Consider the following 17,251-nt stretch of genomic DNA (forward strand, 5'->3'; position numbering starts at 1 on the left):
AGGTTAAAATGTTGATAACGAATCACTGATTTGTGATTTTAAGAACGGACAGGCAGTTTCTGTCAAGAAGGTTGTTTAATTCTCCACTACAAAGAGGGGGAAATGGCGTCAATATTTCTTTTTGACAAATCTGATCAAGTTTTGACAAATTAAAAGAATCTGATAAGATGTTGCGAAGGGTCACCTAAAATTGTTTATAAAATCATTTTAAAATCCAGCCTGCAATTTCTAGCAAGACGAATTTTAAAATTTCCACTGTATGCATGTAGAGAAAATTGGCCATCCCCTCTGATTTAGACAATGCAAAATAAGTTTAACATTCTTGGAAGAGAATCACTAAACGATCATTTGTGTAAAAATATATAAAACTCAAAAAGCTGTTTCTGAAGATAAGATTGTTAGAAATTCCACTATAAACATATAGAGAAAAGCCACCACACCCGGCCTAGCGGCCATGCTTTTTTACAAATCGAAATAATTTGAACATATCTGAAGAGAACGAGACAAGGATCGAAAGTGTGAAACTATTACAAAATTTCAGTCCCTGAGGGGAAGATTTTTCAAAAGTTCCGCTATAGCGAAAAGTGTCCTGGTCCCAAGCGGCCAATGATTTTTTAGATGATTAGGAATAGATCTAGGTTGAAAGTCACAAAAAGAACATTAGTGCAAAATTGCTTCCAAAAGGAGAAGATATCATTTTAGCTGTGAGCTGGTGAGAACAGCCTCGAAAGGAATTTATTACTTCTGTCAAACAACTTCAGGCTATCTATTGTTCGATTAAAACTTTTGATAATGGTAGGACAGATGATTGGTTTTTGAAGTTAGAAACAAAGATCTTGAAAAACATCATAAACAAATCTGACATGGAGGCATCGCTGGCATGTCCTGGGATGCTTATCCGTAGAATTCATGCAAGACAAGAGTTTCAGATTTGGTATTAATTACCATATTATTTTTCAACTTGGTACAAAGCTAATGAATTTAATGTCTCGTTCGCTAAGTTTGAAGCTATACAATATGCTTGATCTGTTTTGTTTTACAATTGGTAAATCATCAGTAATGCATACTATATCTAGGCGTATTGCTTTTGAGAATGATGTTAAGTTAACAATTTCATATTTTATAGCTTTAGCTCATTTGTGTATATAAAGTTTGTGGAAATGTAATGTGCTTCAATTGTTTGATTATTAAAAAGAAACAAAAAAAAAAAAAAAAACAAAAAAAAAAAGAAAAACAAAAAAAAAAAAAAAAAAAAAAAACAGAAAAAACATAGAATATCACTTGATCTAATGATTCCCACTTCAATCAAAGATATATCATCTGAGTTAAAAAAAGGTACCGGAAAGTATAGAAAACAAGTCAGATGTAATGCATACCTTTTTCAACACAAGTTGAATCCATTCGGTATGTCTAAAAAATAATTTTCGCAAAATGTATATGACGTGTAAATACATTCCGTTTGGTAAACATTTTAATTAAGTACTCAATATTCAAACGAACAGATCGTCCTCATTACACTCTTCGCGAGCTTAAAATATCTCATATTATAGGAAAAAAGTTCATTCTGTTACGTTATTTTTCTGTCAAATATATATGTTACCTATGCCTTCTGCCGTTCCACGCGATCATCCTACGAGAAAACCTTACTTATATGTGTACGTAGAAGCTACATCCCTGTAAGAAATAAAACTGAAAAAAAGAAATTTAAATAAAGACAAATTACAACTTTGTTATGTTTCTAAAGATAAACAAGTTACGAGAACGATTAGTAAGACTTTTAAATTCTTTAATTAATGTGTGAATCATTTCTAGTGAAACCGAAAGTAGAATTAATGCAAGTCACTGATGTGGGAAATAAAGTGGCCCATTTCTTTCATGAGATAGCTAGGTAGCCGTTATTATAATATTTTAAACTTTCCAAGAAATTTGTGCATTTTTTCTGAAAACATTTCAGCAAAACGTTATATTTTCTAGATACTTTATTTCCTGAAAATGTTTAAGCGCAAAATTTCGTGTTAACTACTGCTTGGAACTGCCATGAGATGTATGGAAGCTATCACAATAATATTGTAATCTTTCCAGATAGCTGTGCATTTTCCGGAAAACTTAAGGCTATTGAGATAACGTTTTCAGAAAAATTCGAAATATCAATATAATTACTAAAAGTATAGAATTAGCTGGCTAATAGATGTCAACTGTTGGCACTTAGGCAAAATTATCAAGATACTAAAGTAAATTATCGCAATAACATTTTCAGGAAACCTTCGAATTTGAAATTAGCTTTTCAGAAAAAAAAATCGCTTTATCAAGATAACATTTTTAAAATATATCGATAGCTACCTACCTATCTCGTGGCAGAAATATGCCACCATAGATAAACACGTATGATTTTCAGTTGTTTTGTTGATCATTTGATGACCAAATATTCGAACACCAAAATTGCTATTCGTTGCCATCCCTAGTAAAAAGGGGTTTTAACAGCACATTAGCGCGAGAATATCTCTGTTAACACACTAAAACATTCCGTAAAAGTGACAAAAACTGCAGTTTTAAGCTAGAATTTGTCATTCAGTCACGGAAGATTGTGCCGAGAGTTAATAATTAAAATACATCTACATACATAGAAGGCATTAAGGAGAAAATAAACATAATTTCATTTTATTAATTTCCCTGTCCGTTCATCTGTCAGTTCTTCAGTCAGAAAAGGTTGATCCTGCGTTACATAACTTGGTTTATGGATGTTTAGCAGTGTCCTTTTATTTGGAGGCAATGATTTTAAAAAAGGAATTGTGGAAAATATGCAAGTTGTTTTATGTTTATATGTTTATTTGTTGTACTTAAACTTTGAGTGCTACAGCGTTAGGGGACTTCGACGTCTTGTTTCTCAGCTAATAGCACGCTGTAAATAACAAAAATAATGATAAAAATTATTCGACAATAGGGAATAAGTAAAGACAATCATTTTTTCCCATAGAAAAGCACAACGTTATAGAACAAAAAAATGAACATCCACTTTATTTGGTACATTACCCAACAAATAGTACATAATATGTCGAGCTATCATAAAAAAACAACAAGAGGGTCATGATGACCCTGGATCGCTCACCTGAGTAATATGAGGTACATGTTTCAAATGTCAAACTGATGACAAAATATTAAGAAAGTCAGTAGGTCATATTAATGGACAATGAAATTCAGTTTTACGACTGGTGTGCAAAACTGTGTATGTCATCAAAATTTCAAGGCTGTATCTTAAAAAACAGGAAAGTAGGTCAGTAGGTCAAGGTCACAGTCAAGAGACATCATATTACTTGGGGTCATCAGGTAATTATAAGTGACCCAAGGGCGGGGCCTCTTTTAACCCCAGGGGCATAATTTGAATAATTTTGGTAGACAACTACTAGACAAGGCATCATACCAAATATCAAAAGCCTAGGTCATATAGTTTCAGACAAAAAGATTTTTAAATTTTTTTCCTATATAAGTCTATACAAAACTTTGGACCCCCAGGGCCTCTTTTCATAATAAAATTATAAAAGTGATGCCGGTAAACAGATAAATTCCATCGAACATAATTCCCTTGCTTATTTGAAGTGAGATGGCACAACCAACAACAAATTATCAATCAACTTTTAATTAAATCTATATTTCTCTTTCAATGAACTTAATTGTTTGAATATGAGCACAAGTTGCGAATTATGAAGAAGAAATTATGTAAAAAAATATCAGATTTTGAACGGGAGGACTGTGTCCTAGAGCGCGGCAGCGAAACTATATCATACAAAAGGACTCTAGCCTTTATACATGTACAATTTTCATGTGAAAAATACAGCATGCCAAAAACAACAACAACAACAACAACAACAACAAATAAACAAGAACAAATAAAATCAAGTAGATAACAAAACAAGAGGACCATGATGGTCCTGAATCACTCACCTGTCCCTACATACCCAGTTTTAAACTGAGTATGACGTCGTTTTTTCTACTATTTGACATAGTGACCTAGTTTTTGAGCTCATGTGACCCAGTTTTAAAGTTGACCTGGATATCATCAAGATAAAAATTCTGACCAATTTACATGAAGATCCATTGAAAAATATGGCCTCTAGAGAGGTCACAAGGTTTTTCTACTATTTGACCTAATGACCTAGTTTTTGAAGGCACATGACCCAGTTTTGAACATGACCTAGATATCATCAAGTTGAATATTCTCACAAATTTTCATGAAGATCTCCTGAAAAATATGGCCTCTAGACAGGTCACAACGTTTTATATTTTTAGACCAACTGACCTAGTTTTTAACCGCACGTGACCTAGTTTCAAACTTAACCAAGATATCATCAAGGTAAACATTCTGACTAATTTTCATGAAGATCCATTGAAAAATACGGCCTCTAGAGAGGTCAAAAGGTTTTTCTATTTTTAGACCTATTGACCTAGTTTTTGAGAGCATGTATACCAGTTTCTAGGGAGGTCACAAGGATTTTCTATTTTTAGACCTACTGACCTAATTTTGGACCGCACATATCCCAGTTTCAAACTTGATTTCGATATCATCAAGGTTAACATTCTGACCAACTTTCATAAAGATCCATTGGGAAATATGGCCTCTAGGGAGGTCACAACGTTTTCCTATTTTTAGATTTACTGACCTAGTTTTGACCGCAGTTAATCAAGTTTCAAACTTGACCTAGATATCGTCAAGGTAAACATTCTCACCAATTTTCATGAAGATCTCCTGAAAAATATGGCCTCTAGAAAGGTCACAAGTTTTTTCTATTTTTAAACCTACTGACCTAGTTTTCAACCGCACATGACCCAGTTTCAAATTTGACTTAGATATTATCGTGATGAACATTCTTACCAATTTTCATAAAGATCTCATGAAAAATGTGACCCCTAGAGTGGTCACAAGCAAAATTTTACGCACGGACGCACGGACGACGGACGCTGCGCGATCACAAAACCTCACCTTGTCACTTTGTGACAGGTGAGCTAACAATATTATAAACCCATCCACACACTTTGCATAATCTCTATTTCACAAATATATTGCTTTTAAAATAGTGATAGGTACTCTTCTCTTTTGAAACGCATGATACAAATACAAGACAGGTTAGCGGATATAATAGAGTTATTATAACAGTAGCTGGATCTGGGATGCAGTATTCGACTCGAGTGGATTTTGCTAGATCGCATCCCACGAGGCGCGCAAGCGCCGAGTGTGTTCCGAACTTGCAAAATCCACGAGAGCCGAATACAAAGTCCCAGATCCAGCTACTGTTATAATGACCCTTTTATTATATACCTTTACCTTTTTGATTCTTGTTTTGTTCTTGAACGAAATCTTTAATGTTTATCGATATTAATTGGAACTTAGTGAAGTTTTTATGTGCGCTATTTATAGAAATGTGTCGTGTTATGCATATTAATGAAAATAGTCCGACAGTATACAATACGGAAGGTACAATACGGAATTCTAAAGGTACAATACGGAATTTTTTTTGTCTGTGTGTTCTTATTTAATTGTCAAATACAAGCTGATTTTTTACAGAATTTATTTAGGTATATAATAAAATAACATGTTTGACGTCGTAGGAGTGAAATACAAATGTAACCGAATGCGCTCTCGTGAAATTATTACGCCCGACGTATAACCGCCCATCGTGCATAAATAGTGTTAAAACACTGCTTTGCTATAAAAGAATATTTCGATTCTAATATGTCTTTGTTGTAAAATTTAGATCAATATGACAGAACTGTATCTTCGCGTATGCATGTCGCCAAATGGTAGGTCGTCATGCTCCTTTGTTTATACATACCAGAACTGGAAATGGTAATACATCTCTCGGAAGAGTTCAGTTTGGGCAAAAATGTTGGCGAATTAGCCTTCAAAGCGAATAACCAGCTTTTAAGTAAAATATTGGATCAAATTTGAAAGCTCTATTTCTACATGCATACATGGTGCTAAATATCACGTCACCGTGACGTCAACATAACGTTGTGATGATTTAAGCATTGCCGCACGATGGGCAGCTATACGTCGGGCGTAATAATTTCATCAGGGCGCAGCCAGAGTAAAATTATTTGTACGACGTATTACCATCCGAGTGTATAAATAGTGTTAAAACAGTCTTTTGTGATAACTTAATCTAAAACAGTAGATAAAATATGGTAGCACGTTATCGCGACGTCATTCTAGCGTAAGCGTGTTTTAACAGAGGCAAGCATATTAGAATGTAGGGATAACGCATATTTTTTTCGTGTTACAATATCAGCAGAATCCCGAGTGTGGTTCAAGGGGTGCCCGAGCCCGGCAGGGGATTCTGAAGATGTTATAACACGCAAAGAACACATGCTAACGCTATTCTAGCATAAAACGCGCAAAAACCAGGTCAATGAATATATTGTTTACGCTTTGCCACGGAACCCGCATATATAAAGAGGTGTTATAACAGCACGTGAGCGCGAGGATCTCTCTGTAAGCAAACGTTTTTTCTCCTGTTAAAACGCCCCCGAAAGTGACGGTAACAGCAGTTTTATGCTAGAATAGAATTTTGTAAATAACATTTTGACGTTGACGTCGTTAAATATAGACACTTGTCGAATTAAAGTAAAGAAAGAAAACATTTCAATGCTCCAGCGGTATAAATCTTACATTTGTCTTTCCAAATTCAATTATTACACTCGTTGAAATAGAAAATCACTGGCAGGTTCTCGCATTTTATTGCTTCATTCAACTCTTCTGATAAATTCAATATGGAAAGAAACCCATGTAAGATCCATCGTCAAATGGCATTTATTGACTTCACTATTGAAAATTACCAAATTGTGTACGGGAGGAATCCCTCATAAAAATCACAAATGAGAATAGAAAGAAATGAAAAAAGTCCTTACGAGTGTGGTTAAATAAAAGAAAACATGTATGTTTTGTATTTGTCACACATTTTAACACATATTCTTTGGTAAATTTATCTGTCAATATGCTTTCATAACATGTGCATTGAAATTCAAGTACACGTAATATTGCCATTTATTTACAAAACATAATAGACCTCTACTGATTGGATTGTCTGTTTCAGTGTGTAAAAAGAAATACAGTAAATAATACTAAAGTTATCTACAATGACACTGTACAAAAATCAAATAAACAAATCAATTTCTGAATACAATGCCTCCTGTAGGCCGACTTCATTTCATCACTTCCAATATCTGTGACGTTATCTATCAACACTGTTATTTATCTTAAAAGCTAATTAATGAAATTGTGGGTTCGAAACCCTGTACTTAAGTGTAAAATTGATCTTACGCCAAAGGGCGATAACTGTAACGCATTGCATTCTTTTGAAATAATTCTAACCAAAAATCCTTTGACGGACATTATTGGATTAGAGATTATACACCATTCTTCCTTACAGAGTTATCGTTCTTAAACTTTCGTTTTATAATAGTGAAGAACGAGAAAAGATCGGCCTCAAATGTGACAGAAAATCGATAAAAGGATAAACAACAGCGACAGGTGCTTAAATGCACAGAACGTCACCAACATATGAGTAGTTTTATCTAGCAGCTAATCCACTATCAAGATAAATAAGCAGTTTCAGACAATACAAATGTCCATTTTAGTATTCTCATACATAGACAAACTAAATATATGTAGATGTATGAATTTATAACGTGATACATGTATAATGAAATCAATTCCAGATGCATTAAAACACACGAACTCATTATTATTTATGTTTTACCTTCTTATTTCACTGAAATAATTCGCCAAAATAATAAAAAAAAAAAAGAAAAAGAAAAAGAAAAAAAGACAGCTTAACAATAATACTATCACAGACACAATTCTATGAAAGTGTCTAATAAAAATTTACTAGAAACATGTATAGGCTATATGAAACCAATTTAAGTAAACAAAATTCAGAAGTTCAGCATCTAAACAGTTAAAGCTGTAAAGGGAGGTAATCATACATAGTGCTTTTAGTAAAGGTTGTACTATATGTTCAATCAATATTCGAACTTTTGTCAAAAATCAGAAAACAAGAGGGTCAAGATGACCCTGAATCGCTCACCTGAATAATATGAGCCACATGTTTAAAATGGCAAACTGATGCTAAAATATTAGAAAGTAGGTCAGAAGGTCACATTCATGGTCACTGAAAGTCAGTTTTAAGATCGGTGTGCAAAACTGTACATGTCATCCAAATTTCAAGGCTGTATCTTAAAAAACAAGAAAGTAGGTCAGTACGTCAAGGTCATAGTCAAGTGACCCCCTAACCACTTGGGGTCATCAGGTAATTATAATTCAGCAGTCTAGGAAATATGATCTGATAATTTTTTAAGTATCTATTTCTATATAACTCATATAACAAGTGACCCCCAGGACCTCAAGGGCAGGGCCTCTTTTCACCCAAGTGGCATAATTTGAACAAGTTTGGTAGAGGACCACAAGGCAAGGCAACAAACCAAATATCAAAAGCCTAGGCCTTGCAGTTTCAGACGAGAAGATTTTTAAAGTTTTTTCCTATATACATGTAAGTATATGTAAAACTTGAGACCCCCGGGGCAGGGCATTTTTTCACCCCAGGGTTATAATTTGAACAATTTTGATAGAGGACCACAAGGCAATGCTACATACCAATTATCAAAGTCCTAGGTCTTGTGGTTTTAGACGAGAAGATTTTAAAAGTTTTTTCCTATATAAGTATATGTAAAACTTGTGACCCCCGGGACAGGGCCTCTTTTCACCAGGGGCACAATTTGAACAACCTTCATAGAAGACCATTAGATGATGTCACATGCCAAATATCAAAGCTCTATGCCTTGTGGTTTTGGACAAGAAGATTTTTAAAGTTTTTCCTTTCGGTTGCCATGGCAACCAGAGTTCTGCATGGAATTCAATTCTTTGAATAGTTTTGAAAGGGGGCCACCCAAGGATAATTTCTTTGAAGTTTGGTGTAATTCTGCCCAGTGGTTTTCAAGAAGAAGATTAAAAAAGAATGTTGACGGACGGACGACGGACGACGGACGACGGACATTGAGCGGTCACAAAAGCTCACCATGAGCCTTTGGCTCAAGTGAGCTAAAAAAACAGTTACAAAATGTATTGAAAATATGATTCAATAAGAAATCAATATATTTTATGTTCATAGTAAAAAATGTGACAGCCACATTATGAACAATGGCATTATGCGCCTTTAAACCATCAGAAATTCATTTTATTGATTTATGCAACAAACAATTAGAATAATTTTTTAAAGATGAAAGATGGCAAGTCTCTTGAATCACTCTCGACACCTCTTTCTTGGTGGAATCTATCGCCACGAGGGTATGGGAGATGCGAAGCCAGGCTTAGCGCAAAGCTTAGGAATTATTGGCACCATTGTTGTCACGACTTTGCTATGACGTGACAGTCTTTGGGCTACGGAGTCAATTGAAGGGCATTACGTTTTCCTTATTATTCCTAGCCGTTGACAACCACTCTTAAGTATTTGCGCGAACAATCTACGAGTCATGGAACTTTACACTACATTTAGAGTTTAATGTTTTAAATTACGGTATTTCTGTACATAAATATTCACTAATTTTATATGGGAAGGTTCTAAATTTATTCTTAGTAAGTGTAAAACGTTTTGAAGCCAGGGTACCATAGTTACTGGCGAAAAATGAAGGCGTTCGAACTCTGTTAATGTACAAACTAACAGAAATACCGTTTTGACATACCAGATTGTTCAGAATTTGACACTATAGCGCAAGAGAGTGCATCAGCATAGAAATCATAACATGTACGAATATATTTTAAAACATGTTCTTCAAATATCCCTGATCAGTTTCGTCAAGTATTTTATCCATCGTCGATTTCATTATTTTTCTTTTCATTATTGCCAAGAGCAGCTTCCTATTTGCATCTGGGGAGCATGTTTCTGCATTGATATTTTGATATTCATTTTGTGTTATAAGTTCTTTTTCAAACAGTTTGTCACACAAAGTGACACAATGCATATTGTTGATAAGCTGCGTGAAGTTTTTCCGAATATGTATCTCTCTGTCGCACGTTTGTGAACGCATATCAGATGCCACAGTTAAAGGGAAAGCTTTTGGTACATGTCCTGGAGGCACTGAAAAGTTATTGCAAGAAACAGCAGTTTGCAAAGTCTGTGTTAAGGCCTTTACGTTTGCATGAAGTTCTTGATGACCCCTTTCAAGTGAAGCTAGTCTTTCGGTTACATTGTCATCAGGTGTTCTTGCGTCTGAAACCTCAGAATAATCACTAACTTGTCGCTTAAGTTCAGTTCGTTCTTGCATGGATCTTATAGGATCCATGGAATTTTCTGCATTCACATTTGATGGCTCTCGAACAGCAGCGTCTGCAACGTTAACACCCGTCACTGAAAAGGTTTTAGCTCTTTTACTAACTGCAACAGTAGTCCTATACAACTCTAAAATAACCCAGATACCGTCAGCGACATTAACACGTAGCGTCTGCTCATTGTATTTGCTGGAAGCAGCCCTATAACCAACGATTGTGTCACATTTTAATGTGACTACAATATCGCCTTTGCATTCTTCCTTTTCAAATACTTCTAATGTAGTAACCGGTGGTTCACCAGCGTATGCTGTTCCAGAGTCAAATAAATACCTAAAATCCTTCTTGAGGCTTTCTGGATTCCTTTCATAAACATGCAATTTAAGATGGTACCTGCTGGGCTCACGTTCACCTTCAAGAAGAGGCGAGCATTGAAACAATAACTCCTCACCAATCGAAATCTTGTCTTTCACAAAACACGTGGAGGCGGGATTTGCTAACACTGTTGAGGCAAGACAATTGTTTTCTTCAAGACTTATGTTGGCACCATGGTTATTGGAAAACATTACTGGATACTCAGGTGAACCTATAAATATATTTTAAAAGTGTAACGCCACCAGTTTACAATTATTGTGCGTATGAGTTATATGGTATAGACTGCAGTAGTAAAAGTTTGACTGTTGATCTTACTTCTGATGAGAGTACTCGAGTGTTGGATACTTTAATTAACCAAAGTTCAATGTTTTTTATAGCGGTCCTGCGTCTTTTTTCGTTGGGACTTAGCTCATTAAAGAGAATTTTAACTTTGCCTTGTCCACAAGGTTGAATATTTGTTGGCATAGGATAAACCATTTGAAATTCACATTACGATGTCTTAATGTCCTGATGACTGACTGTTCCAAGACGACATCGTTATTTGTTTTGTTTGTTTGTTTTGGGTTTAACGTCGTTTTTCAACAGTATTTTAGTCATGTAACGGCGGGCAGTTAACCTAACCAGTGTTCCTGGGTTCTGTACCAGTACAAACCTGTTCTCCGCAAGTAACTGCCAACTTCCCCACATGAATCAGAGGTGGAGGACTAATGATTGCAGACACAATGTCGTTTATCAAATAGTCACGGAGAACATACGCCCCGACCGAGGATCGAACTCGCGACCCCGCGATCCGTAGACCAACGCTCTTACCTACTGCGCTAAGCGGGCGGGCATCTTTATTTGTAATCTGCTATGACTTCGTGTTATATCTGCTGTCGTATGTTTACCGTGGTCTTATTTGGCGTTCTTTAAGATTGTAATACTAAGTATTGTGACATAAATATCATTTAGAAGTATAGGACGCCACCAAGCAGAATACATGTATAAGGATATTCTGTTTTCGTCTTGAACTTCATAAACGGTAACTCCTATAAACCCTGTAGCATCGTCCTTAGCGGATCTCTGCTTTTAATTTTACTTGCCAATACTGAGTGTATTTGGTTAAAATGTTTGTTTATGAGTTGGCTTTACTCAATGCTTCCTGGAATTCCATCTTTACTCTAACAGAATGTATCTCAAAATGAGTTTCCGAAAACAACAACAGATAGCGGCTTAATATGAGAATATGTATTGCATGGCATGGAAATTGCTAAATGTCCTAACGATTCTGCTACCTTAAAGCCATGCCTAGTAATAACGTTTTGCCCCAAATATAACTTATTCAGTTAAAAGAAAAAACCTATTGAGGTATAGTATGTTTCATTAGGCGAGGAAGAAATTTTCCCATTTTTTCACAAATTTTCAACTATAACTTTAATGATAATATAATTTTTCAATACCGTTCATCAGCAACTTTGCAGATATCTTCCCAAATTTTACATAAAGTGCCAACCACATCTTGCTTTCTTGATCAAGTGTTTTAGTGAACGTTTTCTCCTGGAATCGGGAGCTGACCTTAAACGAAGAAAAAAGACAGATTTATAATTGAAGTGATGTCAGAATACCTCCACAACACTTGTCATTACAAGGTTCAAACTGTTTACTTTTTAAAAAACTAGTTTTTGATGATTTTAAAAAGAAGGAAGATCATTATACGCGTTTCAGGAGCCATTACAGGAACATTACTGTAAGAATAGATATCTGTTAAAACATATAGGTCTCACATAATCAAATACTATTAAACTGTTCATTCAATTTATAAGAAGCGCATTTGGAACAAGTAAAATAATAGTGTATTTGGTTTGATTGAACATGTCTTTGAGGGATAATGAAATATGCAAAACCTTTCACGTTCATCCCTCAAACCAAATTATAAACACACACTCAGCGCTGGCTTAAGCAGAACTGACTGTGATCACAAAGAGCCACAAAATATAACAACACTGAGTCCGTATGACAATATACATTAGTCTATATCAAGTGTAAATCATTCCAGAAATTGAAAGGTATAATACCTCGGTTGCTTTGTCATTGAGAGTAACAGGTATCGTGCATTTTCGTTTATGTATACGTATTTCATTCATCTGTTTGAAAACTTGCTTCATTACGTTGGTACACTGTGGGTCTTCTTTTATGAATCCTAGGTCACAATGTCCACTACCGTCTAATTCTACAACAACAGTCTGTCCTTGTTCAAGAGGAGCCAGCGAAAAAACCCATCCTCCCGACTGTCGTGTTGACCAGGTGGCTGTCGTTGAAGAATTGGTAAGTGTAACATTCTGTCCATGTGTTGAGCTGAACTTTACCTTTTCAGTCATGTTGTTGGATGCTAATAAAGAATAAGCTGTATAATTCATACATGACTTTTCAACAATCGTTGATGAATTGGTGAGTGTAACATTCTGTCCATGTGTTGAGCTGAACTTTACCTTTTCAGTCATGTTGTTGGATGCTAATAAAGAATAAGCTGTATAATTCATACATGACTTTTCAACAATCGTTGAAGAATTGGTGAGTGTAACATTCTGTTCATGTGTTGAGCTGAATATTACATTTTAAGTCATGTTGTTGGATGCTTATAAAGAATAAGCTGTATAAATCATACATGACTTTTCAACAATCGTTTAAGAATTGGTGAGTGTAACATTCTGTCCATGTGTTGAGCTGAACTTTACCTTTTCATTCATGTTGTTGGATGCTAATAAAGAATAAGCTGTATAATTCATACATGACTTTTCAACAATAGTTGAAGAATTGGTGAGTGTAACATTCTGTTCATGTGTTGAGCTGAACTTTACCTTTTCAGTCATGTTGTTGGATGCTAATAAAGAATAAACTGTATAAATCATACATGACTTTTCAAGAACTGTTGAAGAATTGGTGAGTGTAACATTATGTCCATGTGTAGAGCTAAATTTTACCTTTTTCAGTCATGTTGCTGGAAGCTTATTAATCATACATGACTTTTCAACAATCGTTTAAGAATTTGTAAGTGTAACATTCTGTCAATGTGTTGATCTGGATTTTACCTTTTCATTCATGTTACTGGAAGCTAATAAAGAATAAACTGTTTAAATTTTCATTCATGTTGTTGATTGCTAATAAAGAATAAACTGTATAAATCATACATGACTTTTCAACAATCGTTGAAGAATTGATGAGTGTAACATTCTGTTCATGTGATGAACTGCATTTCATCTTTTTAGTCATGTTGCTGGAAGCTAATAAAGAATAAACTATATAAATCATATATGACTTTTCAACAATCGTTTAAGAATTGGTGAGTGAAGTATTCTGTCCATGTGCTGAACTGAACTTTACCTTTTTCAGTCATGTTGATGGATGCTAATAAAAAAATAAACTGTATAAATCATACATGACTTTTCAACAATTGTTGAAGAATTGGTAAGTGTAACATTCTGTCCATGTTTTGAGCTGAATTTAACCTTTTCAGTCATGTTGCTGGAAACTAATAAAGAATAAACTGTATAAATCATATATGAATTTTCAACAATCGTTTAAGAATTGGCGAGTGTAGTATTCTATCCATGTGTTGAACTGCACTTTACCTTTTTCAGTCATGTTGATGGATGCTAATTAAAAATAAACTGTATAAATCATACATGACTTTTCAATTATCGTTCAAGACTTGGTGAGTGTAACATTCTGTCCATGTGTTGAGCTGAATTTAACCTTTTCAGTCATGATGCTGGATGTTAATAGAGAATAAACTATATAAATCATACATGACTTTTCAACGATATTTTTTTAATAAATATAATTTATTAATTAAACGTATAAACGGAACACAGTCAAAGTTATTGATATACATGTTCTGTATCTATATTAAGATTTAATACAGTTTTATCTGTATCATATCAAATGCGTTGATTATAATATAAGCGTTAAATAGTTTTTAATAAATGTAATATCTAAAGACGAAAAAACAATAATTTTGTTTTATCCCGTTATAGTGGAAGAACCATTTACCTTTTTAGTACTCTGTACTGATATGACCTTTTAATATCTTTGTTACGCGTATAATGACTTTTCTTCTTTTAAAAAGAACTAGTAAAGTCACTATAAGTGCATCTAGGTTACATTAAACATGTCGAAAACATAATACAAATAATAAGTTTTCCAATCGCGTGTGCTAAGCGTGTAGCAAATAAGTATCTACACTTAGTCACTTCCATCGAAAACGAAAGTACTATTAAGAAATAGAAGAAAAGAAAACTTTTTTGCAAAACATTAATGAAAACATAAAAAAATTATCTGCTGATACAAGATAGTGTAGTATTCTGTTTATGATTTAGCTTTATGAAAATTAGAACAATGCAAACAGTTTCGGCGAGCAAGGTAAACAGAAAACGAAAGTAGTAAATATTATTTCGAAATCCTATTAAAAATGGTTTAAAATATTATATAATATTACACTAGGGACAATACTTACCCGATAACACTGATCGAAGTTATCAGCTGTCCATCATAAATGACTGTATATTTCAATTAGTCACGGCTCAAGTAAAGTAAATTCCCAAATGTTTTAATCTTCCTGGGTATGCGTAACGTCACGTGACTAAATGCGGTCGTACCTATGTATATATACACGTATCAGGGGCGGATCAAGAATGTGAGCGGATTTACCAGAGGGGATTTAAGTGGCAGTGGCCAGTTTCGCATTTGGCCCGTTTTTTAAAAATAAAATAGACAGATGCACTTTATAGGCATTTATATTCAGCTGGTTATTTATGATGCTTATAGAACTGAGGATTCCTGTGTACGAGTAGTTATTGTGTAAATGTGTACTTGAATCGATTTTCCTAGCTCCGTGTAGACGGCCGGGTCTAAAGTCTTACCTGAGGTAACGGAATTCAGACGAAACGGAAACGGTCATTCATCCATCCAGATTCAGCACAAAAAAGCGGAACAAGTAAACGGTTATGAGACACTTTTCTTCCCAACATTATTTTCGTCTGGCCACATGCTTTAAAAATATGCATGTGTTTTACGTCAGTCATTTGCAGATAATACGGTACAGGTCGCGCAAGGTGTGCATTTTGGGCCATTTTTGCCTCAAAATTTAGTGTCCTGAAACCTGCGTTTTATTCGTTTTTATCACAGAAGCAACAGAATCGCAGGTTGAAAATGTCACACAATGAAGCGCTAAGTCTGTGCAATACATTCGCTTAACACTTGCCTTGAATTTATCAAAATTGGATTTTTCATGATTTTTTTTCGCACTGGTATCAGCGCAGATTTGTGGAATTTTCAAATTAACTGTCCCTTGTCGCCTCTAAATTACTGCCATTCTTTTCGTCAAATAAATTAAAGAGTTGGCTCTCGGCCTACTATATACATTATAAGTATAAACTGAAGAGCTTTACGCAAGGCCGAAAACATTATTACTTTAAGGACGTACGAAACGTTTATATAAGAAAGAGAAAGTACGTATTTATTCACAAAAAATAACAAGGTAAATGACTGGATTTATATCATGGCTCGGATTACATTAAACACAAATGGAAATTTTCTAAAGTTATGTTTTTTAAAAATGACTCGTTGTTTCAAATGGAAGTCAGTCAAGACTTACAAAATTATATTAAAATAAAACAATATACATATGAAATAAAAGTCATAAAAACTAAAAAAAAAACTTGCGATCTTCAAAATTTCTGTATCTTCTCTTATCATTTTCAAAATGTCGCTGTTTTATTTGTGTGCAGACAGCCGTAATCCTTGAACCCCATCTCAAGGCGGGAAAAACTGCCCGCCACGAAATGTATTTAAATATTTCCGAAATTTAGAAAACGCTTTCATTAGTAAGCAATAAAAATACAAAGTGATTCTGTGCATTTTAGGAAATTCTATCTACAAAACACTCTTATAATCGATAAAATATGCAGACAACGCTCAAAAACGCTAGTCAATAAAATCTGTAAAAAAAGATCCTTTGGAAGCAAAAAATGCAACCAAGAAAAATAATATCAGACTCAGTTTGATTGAGTCTGTTCATGAGAGACGCAGTGAAATGTGCAACACCTCTCACGCCCCTCTCACACTTTTGATGCAAAATATGTAAAGATAGACAGATAGATTTATTTGCATAATTATATACATAGTATTTTATACATATCATGTAAAATATCACAATAAAATATATCACAGAATTACTTGGGCACATTTACTCGCACATAACGTATTACTGTCTGTAATAACTATTTTATGAATCATGAAAACCTAACTAGCCAATTTTAGTCAGTCTTGGAAAGAAAACAAAAGAAGTGTACTGAGGAAGATGTATATATGCATGATATAAAAGTCTAAGACTTTTTTCCAATGGGATCCTCTAAAATTTGTAATAAAAATGATCTAGAAAATCTCAAATTAATATTAAAAATTGACATCAATAATTGGTCATAAAATTTGACCCAAACTAGAATACTAGAGCTTATCATATAATTCTGTGTTGTATTTAAATGATTACAAATTTACGATGGCCTAACTATAAAACACAAAACTGAT

The 17,251-nt window shown here is 34.3% G+C and overlaps 1 protein-coding gene across 1 annotated transcript; it reads right to left on the reverse strand.

Annotated features, from left to right (window-relative positions):
* Positions 1 to 3,618: 3,618 nt before the first annotated feature.
* Positions 3,619 to 15,360, reverse strand: LOC123536965 (uncharacterized). Its single transcript, XM_045320488.2, has 4 exons — positions 15,180 to 15,360; positions 12,742 to 13,055; positions 12,127 to 12,241; positions 3,619 to 10,898 (listed from the first exon to the last, which is right to left on the reverse strand). Exons 2-4 carry the CDS (start codon positions 13,042 to 13,044, stop codon positions 9,805 to 9,807), a joined length of 1,512 nt encoding a protein of 503 aa, XP_045176423.2. The 5' UTR covers positions 13,045 to 13,055; positions 15,180 to 15,360; the 3' UTR covers positions 3,619 to 9,804.
* Between the last annotated feature and the right edge of the window lie 1,891 nt (positions 15,361 to 17,251).

Source organism: Mercenaria mercenaria, chromosome 17 (assembly GCF_021730395.1).
Source record: "Mercenaria mercenaria strain notata chromosome 17, MADL_Memer_1, whole genome shotgun sequence".
Classification (NCBI taxonomy): domain Eukaryota; kingdom Metazoa; phylum Mollusca; class Bivalvia; order Venerida; family Veneridae; genus Mercenaria; species Mercenaria mercenaria.

Coding starts and splice junctions, on each gene's coding strand:
- LOC123536965 (XM_045320488.2), bottom strand. CDS start 13,044: ATGACTGAAAAGGTAAAGTTCAGCTCAACACATGGACAGAATGTTACA. Junction 12,242..12,741: donor TCAATGACAAAGCAACCGAG/GTATTATACCTT, acceptor TCTTCGTTTAAG/GTCAGCTCCCGATTCCAGGA. Junction 10,899..12,126: donor TGCAAAGTTGCTGATGAACG/GTATTGAAAAAT, acceptor ATATATTTATAG/GTTCACCTGAGTATCCAGTA.